This window comes from Camellia sinensis, chromosome 12 (assembly GCF_055761805.1).
Source record: "Camellia sinensis isolate YWXY chromosome 12, ASM5576180v1, whole genome shotgun sequence".
In the NCBI taxonomy this organism is placed as follows: domain Eukaryota; kingdom Viridiplantae; phylum Streptophyta; class Magnoliopsida; order Ericales; family Theaceae; genus Camellia; species Camellia sinensis.
In genome coordinates, this window is record NC_138972.1 from 30,982,224 (window position 1) to 30,992,945 (window position 10,722).

General features: G+C 30.3%; 1 protein-coding gene across 1 annotated transcript; it reads left to right on the top strand.

The window, feature by feature from the left end:
• Nucleotides 1-506: 506 nt before the first annotated feature.
• LOC114321985 (uncharacterized) lies at nt 507-2,936 on the top strand. The gene is made up of 3 exons (XM_082898276.1): nt 507-736; nt 880-2,105; nt 2,684-2,936. The coding sequence occupies exons 2-3, from the start codon at nt 880-882 to the stop codon at nt 2,688-2,690; spliced, it is 1,233 nt and encodes a 410-aa protein (XP_082754402.1). The 5' UTR covers nt 507-736; the 3' UTR covers nt 2,691-2,936.
• The last annotated feature ends 7,786 nt before the right edge of the window (nt 2,937-10,722 follow it).

Below are 10,722 nucleotides of genomic sequence, written 5' to 3' on the forward strand. Positions count from 1 at the left end.
TAAACTTTTGATTTATTTTTAATCTAAACTATTTGTTTATTTTCATTAAATAAAATTGATAAAAAAAAATACAACAATGATTCATCCCCCCTTTTCCCCTCACCCCCTTTGACCCCCCTCTCTCTCATTGGTTACTTTTTCTTTTTTTTCCTGCTCCCCCAATCACCACCCGCCACGTGGCAAAGGGGGGTGAAGGGGTGACCCCCAAAAGGGGGTCCCAAGCATTATTCAAAAAAATATGTGTTTTAGTCATTAAATTTAATAAAAAAATATATATTAAACATTTTATGAATATTTATATTGAGTTTAAAAATTAAAATATTTTTTTATCGATTTTACTTAATACAAATAGATGAATAATTTAAATTAAAAAAAATTAAAATATTATAATTTAAATTGATAAAATTAAAAATTCAAGATTTATTTTATTATTTTGATTTTTTTTTTTTTTTGGAAAGAAACCCAACCCCAACCTAAAACCTCTTGGTGCAACTCTCTCTCTCTCTCTCTCTCTCTGTGTAAATCTTCTTCCTTATATCCACCACTGCGATAAGTTTTCCCTACCTCAACCATAGCGATTTGCTTCCCCAAAGCCCTCACCAGTGGCCATAGATTCTCGTCCACCAGTGGCCATAGATTCTCGTCGCTGAGAAGCTCCGACAGCCGTAACAGCTTCCCTTTCTTTTAATCGTTTCTTCCTTTAACGATTTCGACTCCGACAGCCCAATCTACTCAGGTAAGTATTATGCATCCTGTGTTTTTTTTTTTTTTTTTTAAGTTGTGGTTTGTGTAAAAGTTTAATCTTTTATAAAAATCAAGTCTTTTAGCCTTAATTCTGCTCTGCGTTAATGATGTCTTCAACTTTAATTCGTTTCTTAGATGGCATCATCATCATCGTCTCGGCGGTCGATAGATATGGGGAGAAGGAACAGAGGAGGACCGGTTATCGTGAGATGTACAGAAAATCCACAGCCTCCTATATATGACAAATATTTCTGTTTATCCGCCGCTGAGTTTGACGATTCTTACAACATCAAAGAATGGTACATGCTCAATCTATCTAGCAATAATAATAATGAGAAAGAGAGAAAGGAGATGAGCGGAAAAAGATTTGTTCAAAACTTTCCGACTCCTGAACTGCGAGCAGCTCGTCTTGCTGTCAATCACGATGAGCGGCATAGAGGAGAAAATCCAGCGACTCTACCTCTCATCGCTCAGTTGGAGAATGGTAAAGCCGACCGTGAATATGGTACCTGCTCAGCCATGGTAGGGTCTAGAATATATAGGTTTGGGGGGAGTCACACTGATGAAGACGGTCGTGGCTTTCACAACTCTCGCCTTGTAATTTATTTTGATATTAATCATCCAGAGAAGGGTTGGAAGAAAGGTCCTCGCACTATCTGTGGCCGAGAAGATGCTGCTGTGGTGGTGGTTGATGGGAAAATTTTTGTCTTCGGTGGCAACGAAAGTAACATTCCCGGTCTTTGTTGCGAATTTTTAAACGCCAATTTAGAAGAAGAAGAAGAAGGAGGAGGAGGAGGAGGCAACAGAAAAAGAAAAGGGAAGCGTAAGTGGAGTCCTTTGAAACATGATGCTCCATCTTCTCTTGGCTATAATAATTTATTTGCGACAGCTGCTCCTGATGGAAAGATTTTGGTTGGCGCCAGAGCATCGAGTTCTCTTTTTATGTTTGATGTTGCAAATCAATATTGGGAAAAAATAGCTCTTGATGTCCACTTTATGAATTCTATAAGCAAGCCGATTGTCGTGGGCACTCAAATTTACTGGATTGAATATGATTTTCCACAACTTCATATTTGTGATTTTGTACATGGAAACAAGTTATCCGTGCCCATTGCAGATTTCAAGATTTGCCAATATCTAAGTGAAACTTCTGACTATACCCATGCAATGAACACGACCCTAACACATCTTGCTGATGATGTGTTTTGCATTGTGTGGCTCGACAATGAGAGTCTTCTTCTTCATTGCACTGTAGTTCGAATTTCTACAACAATCGGTGTATCTGTCTTGTGCTGCCATTCTTATGGGTTCCATCAACCTACTTCCTTCCTAGATTGCCTGCCTATGGATCTCCCCCTATTGTAAGCGCGCATCTTGATTCTTGTTTTGTTTGTTTATTTGTTGTTTAGTTTGATATCTAATCCCAAATAATACCGCTAGTAATATCTGAATTTTCAATTATGTAATTGAACTCTTGTCCCCCTTCTCTCTCTTTTTTTTGAACAGTCTTGTCCCCCTCCTAGGGAATCATTTTTCTTATTACTTTTTTGATCTAAAATATGTTTTGAAGATTAATGAGTAGATAGCAGTTTTTTCTTGTCTGGGCCTAGAAATTGTGATGATTTAAATTAAGATAGTAGTTTAATTTGTTCATCCTATACAGGGAAATTATTTTGTTATGTTAATTTGTCATATAAATTGGACTCATTAACTAGTTTAGATGTCTCGGTGTTTACATATTTTAATTTGTTATATTTCAAATTTTATTTTTTAATCTATGCATGATGAGTCATTTTGGGTATTGAAATTTAGCTACTTTGTAATATTCTTTTTCATATGTATATATGTTGTTCTTTTTTTAGTGATTGCATCTTTCTCTTTGTGCTCTACTCACTGTCCCCCTTTTTTTTCTTTTTTCTTTTCCTTATTTTTGGCGCAGAGGTTGATTGCTATTTTGATGTCAATGAGGAATTTTATGTAGAGGGAGCCACACATACACCATGCATGTTTTTGGTGAATGTTTGTGCACTGATAATCAAGAAATGTCTTTTTATCTTGAAGAAGTTTACGAATGATTTTTTTTTTTTTTTTTCCTTCCCTTTTATCACCTGATGCAAGTTCTTCCCAATTCCTAAGAAAAAAACAATGTATTGGCTGTATGGTTAGTTATTGACTTGCTGTTTCCTTGTTAAGTTAGATTATTATAGTTGCCTTGTGGATCGGTAGCTATTTCATTTGGTTTATTCATAGCTATTTTCTACATGCAGTGAGTCAAGTATAGAATTGTAATATATGCTCTGTTTGGCTTTTTTTTTTTTTTTTTTCTTGTTTTTTGGAGCTTGCTCTTTTTAATTGGTTTAGTATGCCTTGTATTTCTACGGTTAATTGGCTATTTTATTTATGCTTTTTAAGTAGTTCTTTTTTTTTTTTTTTTTTCCCCAGCTATTTTTAATGTTCTTGGAAAAATTGATTGATAATTGAGTATCTAAAAATTAGTACAAACTCAGATAATCATACTAATTGAATTTTTGGCCAACTTCTGATTTTTGTGAGCAACCATAAAATCAAATTGAAAGATGAGAGAATGTAACAAACACTACTAGAAGAAGGCTTCAGCAAATTGACTTGCAAGTGTTTTGAAACCAGAAAAGTCTGAATGACAATATTTTCAAGGATTTGGTGAAGTCTTCTCCACAGGAAGTGGTATTAAAGTTGTATTCAAGGAGGACAACTTTTACAGATGGACCCACTGCTTTCATACCTGGCGAATGCTTAAAGGATGAGAACTTAGAATGAGAATTTTGTAGTGGCATAGAGCTGTTTGGAAGGTAATTCCTTTAGCAATTTTATGGTCAATTGGGTTTGCTAGAAATCAACTAGTTTTTGAAAGAATTCAACCTAGTTGGGATTCCATTACTGAAGCGATTAAGTTGAGAGTAGCATGTTAATCCAAGGCCAATAATATTTTCAAGGATTATATGGTGAATGACTTTGTACTCAATTTTCAGCAAATCAGATTGAGCAGATACAGGTTCATGCATGCTCATTTTTTGCAAATAGACGGTTGGTTTTGTGAGCGTTTTTTCGATTTTTTTGCTATGGGTTGTAAATTCTTGTTAGGAGTAGTAACGATACGGGTTGATCAACGTCTGTTCATGTTTCGAGGGCTGTCTTCAGTTTTTGGTGGTTGAGCAAATCAGAATGGGTGGGTGGTAGCTTCCTCCTTTGGATTGACGACTTCTTTTACTTGGTTGGTTGTTGTTGGCCTTGTTGAGTTTTGTTGGCTGGATTGTTTAGACTTATTTAGATGGTGTTTGTTTTGCTGGTTTATTTTGTTTGGTGGTTGTTGGTCGGTGCCTTGCTAACCTTCTTGGGATTTTTTTATTTTTATGTCTGGATGTGCATATGATTTGCTAGCTTTGTACATGACAACTTAGTTGGGATATTAGTCGGCAATGAAGCATTTTGTCACCTTGACTTATTGATCTAAAAGTATTTATTTCCATTTTATCAATAAATTTTCTCCTTTTGCTAATTAAAAAAAAAATCATTTCGTTTCCATCATTGTCATCTTATACCGGTCAAGAAGCAAATGACATTATTACCAAAAATAACTAATCATGAAGATTACAATTCATGACAATCCTTGGCTGACGCAACAATTTAACTTAGTACGGTTAAAACTATTTAAAGGCATTAAAATTAAATGACTTGTTTAATCAAGGATTAAAAATGACTATGACAATAGTAATGTGGACTCTTTTACTAGATTATACATCTCATATCTTTTATATTATTATCATATATATATATATATATATATATTATTAAAAATAGTATTTGTTTTCATATTTATGTGGCACATTATAAAGACATTTTTTTTTTCTCTAAAAGAACCACGTCAGTGTGTATTTTATTAATTATATATAAAGTTCTACATAAATCCAAACTTAATTTAAATTATATTAACTTTATCTATTTTATATGTGTAACGCCCTGAGAAAAATGTCCTCTTGAATCATGCTTACTTGGGTTTAACTCGATATAGATGTATAGAAGAGAGTAACAAATCCATAATAATTAAACAAACTTCAAGACTACCTCTTCCCCATTGAACTATTCCAGTGATTATCATTGTACGTTTACATCCATTGATAAAATAAAATATTTCAAGAGACAAGAAGTGATACAGAAGAAAAGAGCCAAAAAAAATCTTCTCAAGGAGTATCCTTAAATATACAAAATTTGAGTTTTACATTTTCATACAAAAATAGCCCGAGGCTTAACATATAAACATCAAAGGAGAGCATTCGTGCTCCCATCCAAAATCCTTTTCCCAGGCAAATCATTAAGGTAGCGAATCAACATCTTTTCCTAAAAGGTGGTTAGCTTTGGAATGAGCTAATGCCTAATAGGAATACATTTAAGAAGTTATATAATTAATCAAAATACATATGATCATACTATTCACTTATTGGAATACAGTCCATGTTTTCTCCTTTTAAAATCGAAAATTTGTTCCATGCATGATTTCTATTTCCAAGTTTTATCAACAAAAGTGGAGTGGTAAATATGCTATGACGTCCCAAGCAAGAGCCACAAACCTTACATATATATACAGATTAATATACAGAAAATAGTCACACATTTGTCGGCTCTAAAAATGGTGAAGCGATGGACAACCAAAACCTTCCCTTTCCACATTTGCTGACTCCAAAAACGATAGGTTCATGGACACCCAAAAACATTTTCCACATTCATCCAGCGATATACACAAGACAAGGCAATTAGGCACCTTCACTCCCCACGCAGGTACCAAAATACATTACACGACTCAAACCAAAGCTCGACTCACTCTCCGGACTCATACGCTGTTTACCCCATTCCAACATCTTCCATACATCAATGTTTTATGAGTTACAAAATATAATTATAAAGGTATATGATGCATGAATTTCCAAATCTCAATTTCCCTAAGGTAATTTCAATTCACAACAATCCAATAATTTACATATCAACAATAGATTCTCCGATTCACAACCATCACCATTTCAAGGTTTTGTGTTAAAAAGTTTCAAAATCTCATATTACAACATCAAAGTTAAGTCAATACACCAAATTTCAAGTTTTAGAGACTAACTGAGCAAAACCCCTTTTTATTGAACAAATTCGAAAATCAGGGTTTTGGAAAAATTAAGGGTTTTTCCTCTTTCTTGGTTTAAAGGCCAATTCTTATCATCAACAACAATAATAATCCATAATGTACCTAAACTCTTCCATAATCATGAGGCATAGCCATCTTTTCATCAATCCCATTTACTAACACAACACATTATATATATATATATATATATAATGAAAATACTACATATGTGTCTCAAATCAAAGATATAACAAGTTAAAAGTATCCCTACCTCAAGAATGAAGACAAAAAGTAAAAACCCAACTCCAACTTTGATGAAATAGCAAAACGATCAGTGGAACTCTTGATCCAAACTTTCCTTTCAACCTCCTTGAAGGATCTATGGTGGATTTAAGGTAAAAACTAGAGAAATCAAGTGTTTTATGGCTAGGGTTTTGAAAATGGGTGAGAGAGAAAAAGAGAGAAAAGAGGGTGGAAAAAGTAAAAGAGAAATGGATTTGATCGACTTTTAAGTGAGCTGTCCCGAACATACCGCTTGAGCGAACTTTTCATTGCTCGAGTAGCAAACGCAAGGTTCTAGAAGTTTTGCAAAGTTATAGTGAAAATACCGAAAGCCTAATTTCTACGTTCTAGCTACCACTTCATCACTCGAATGGTCTCGCTTGCAAACTGGCAAATTACTGAGAGCTATGCATCTACACTCGAGCGATCTAATGACCGCTCGAGCGGTCTGCCAGAACGAATTATTACAATATGGACTCTATTTGACAAATATTTCTTTTCCATATATTTTCCATCGTAAATTGAGATAATCTACAAACCTTATCAGGGCTTACTTTTTTTTAAGAGAGCCACGTCAGTATGTATTTTGTTAATTACATGTAGAGTTCTACACAAATCCAAACCTAATTTAACTATTTTATGTGGACTCTATTTGACAAATATTTCTTTTCTATATATTTTTCATGGTAAATTGAGATAATCCACAACCCAATACCAATTTTGCGTCACGTTTTTCTTATTAATTCTTTTAGGGTATAACGATTTTTTTTTAATGCTAAATTGCTTTTTATTTTATTATATATATATTTATTTTCTCGTACATTATTATATACCCTAATACCAATTATATATTATGGATTTGTCGTTTAAATTTTATAATGATCCTATATATGAAATTATATTTCCTTTCTTACATCATATATATATATATATATAATTAAAAGTAGTGTTTTCTTATACTAAGATGGCACATTAAAAGAGCTTACTTTTTTCTAATAGATATGCGTCAATATGTATTTTCTTAATTACATATAAAATTCTACACAAACCAAAACCTAATTTAAATTATACTAACTTTACCTATTTTATATAGACTCTATTTGAAAAATATTTTTTTTTCTATATATATTCTCGAGGAACCTCTAAAATTTAGATTTCGTGCTTGAATTACTTTTTTAATTATTGAACAGTAAGTTCTTTTATGTTTTGACATCATATTACAGATGATTAATCACTTCACATATTGAAATGTATCTATCGTTTGGATGTTTTCATTATTTTTTCTTTTTGGGTTTAAATGCTGTTATGTGATTCTTTCTTAGATAGTCGTTGTTTAATTTATTTTATATGGTTGATATATTAATTTAATTAAGAGCGTTTATTTTACAATCTTATAATTATATATATATATATATATGTATATCATATAAAATCGTTATATGATAATCTAACTATAACATATTTTTAATTTTTTTAATAAATTTTATATAATTTTTATTTCTACATATTTTTATTTTCCAAATGAATATAAAAGAAAATTAAATAGTTTGAATTAATTTTAATTTTATGTTACTAATTTAACTATTATTTTTAATATTAAAATGAGTATTTATTTTACTATTTTATAATTTAATATATATCATACAAAATTATTATATGATAATTACACTTTTATAATACGATAGAACTAAAATTATCAAAATACACAAATAATTTAACTAAAATTAATATATATAAGTATTTAAGTAACAATTTTATAAAACAATAGCGCTAATATTATCAGAAATAAATAATTAAAATCATACTCTTCATAATTAATTTTTGTATTTTCTTCTTAATTATATTTAATCTTTTAAATAAATTTTGTGTAGTTATATTTCTACAGATTTTTATTTTTCAAATAAATATAAAAGAAAAATAAAATTAAATAATTAGAATCACTTTTAGTTTTATATTACTAATTCTTTTTCTAATTTAATTATTATTTTTAATATCAAAATGAGTGTTTGTTTTACTATCATATAATTTAATATATATATATATATATATATCATATGAAATCATTATATGATAATCACACTTTTACAGCACAATAGAACTAAAATGGTCAAAATAAACAAATAATTTAACTAAATTTATTATATATAAGTATTCAAGTAATATTTTTATAGAACGTTAAGACCAAGATTATTAAAATAAATAATTTAAATTATAAAATATTGTCATATAAAAATATTATAATAGATCATAATCAAACACTAATTGAAATATAATTAAAGACTCAATACATCACTTTAGACATAACCAAAAACATAAAAAATTAGTCAAGACCTTTTCAATTAATATCCAAAATAATACATTATGAGTTGTAACCAAGATATAATTTATATATTATAAAATTTGCCATTTTTTTTTTAAACTTTGAAATAAATTACTTTTATAAGCCTTTTACATAGAACCACATACACAACGACAAATTTTCATCGGCCATTAACAAATCTATTTATATGTGACTTTCAATTATTAAAATATTTTATATAAAATATTAAGATTCAAAATTAATTTTCTATTTTAAAAATAAATTTTTATACATCACACTGGTCAAGTGCTAATTATTTATTATAAATGAAACAATCAAAAAGGAGAATGGAAGTCTGGTTGTGGTTAAATTAATAGCAATGATTCATCTCTCTAATTTGGAAGCATTAATTGAGCACTAATGAGGTAGAAATTAAAAAAAATAAATAAAATTTAAGACCAAAACATCACAGTGCGGCTCACCAATTAGTACTCTCTTAGTGTAGTATAGAAAGACAAAATAGGTAATATAAACTAATAAGATAAAATATCACATCCAAATCGTAATTATTACACTTTTTCTTTTACAAAAATCAAAAAAATCCAAAAACAAAAACTAAATGAGACTAAAAAATTCAGACTAAAAAATTTTCAATACAAAAAAATTGATTACCATAATCAATGTCAAACGAAACTTGAATGCAGCTGATGGAACCCACTCTTCAGAGCTCCTCAACGCCACATTTTTCTATTCTTATATTGCCTCATGTCTTGTATTATTATTAAGATTGTAACACACCAAATAATTTTTACGAAAATTATATAATAATCTATTTTTTGAATACCTTAAGCTAAATTAATATAAAATAGTTAAATTAATATTTGAAAAAAAATATTCAATTTTATAATTATATGTGTTAAAATGTAATTTAATTTAAAATTAAAAGTCTTTATATCTTATAAAAAAATGGTAATATAATTAGTCCATAGAATAATTAGTCATTTGTTCCTTTGCCTTTGTTAGGAGAACGACCTTTGTCTTTATTAGTGGATTAAGGGTTATGGATAAGAAACATTGAGATAAGGGAACTTGTTGGACAAGTCTAGAACAAAGCATCTATGTTGGGATGGCTAAAAAAGTGTGTTAAGGTGTGTTATATGACAAAAAATGACAAAAATAGATGCCCAAATATATATATTAAAGTGTGTTAAGAGTTTGTTAATTTTAGAGAGTGAGTGATGGTGCAATAGATGTGTTAAGGGGTGTGTTAAGAATATATATATATATATATAATAAATAAAATAAATTAATAATTTAATTTAATTTAATCAAATATTTCAAGTCCAAAAAAAAATCTCAACAAGTAATATATATATATATATATATATATATTGCTGTTGACCGGTCGGACACAATAGGTTAGACCAATTTTTTTTTTTTTTTTTTTCCATTTTCTTGAAAGGTCTAGACGTCTGGGGTGGACTTCCGACGGGACGTCCGGGGAGACTTCCAACTGGACGTCCGGGAGGACTTCCCCAGGCACACAACTCTCTCCCTCGCTAGCTAAATTGCTCGTTGCAATTAATACACAAGTTAACATCTGACACTAATGTTAAGCACTAACACACAAGTTAGCAGCTCCATTGCAGCCCCAAACAACACCTTGAGCTAGCCAAAACTTGGCATCTTACACTAACATTGAGCTTAGTATGTCCATTGTAAATGCTCTAAGATAAGAAGTTGAACGTGGCAATTGTTGTGCATGAGAGCCATGTGTTCAATTATTAGGAAGGGAGCTATAAATATGTGATGCAATATGAAAGTGAGACAAAACAAGCGAACAAGAGAAAGGAAGAAAGTTGTAGCAGAGGAAAAATAAAGTAGGAATTAATATTAAGGTGAGCTTTATTATATTTTGAGTTATCTTAACTTGTTTTATGTACATTATATTTTGTAAATTATTTTAGTTTTTAAAGTATATTATTTGTTGAATGAACCTATTGCTTAAAAAGGAAAAACTATGGATATAACAATTTATTAAATATATTTTTGAGCAATTATTTTGTAAGTATCGCCATAGAGGTCCCATGCCGGGATCTTAAATAATCAGTGGCCTTCTGATTTGTCACTTTGGTGACCGTCTAGTATGGAGCAAATTGTTGTGCGAAACTAAATGCTACACTATTGTGGGAGTTACCTCTAGGGTCTGTACGAGTCACTTCTTGGGTCCTTTTATCTGTATTGTCATGGATCT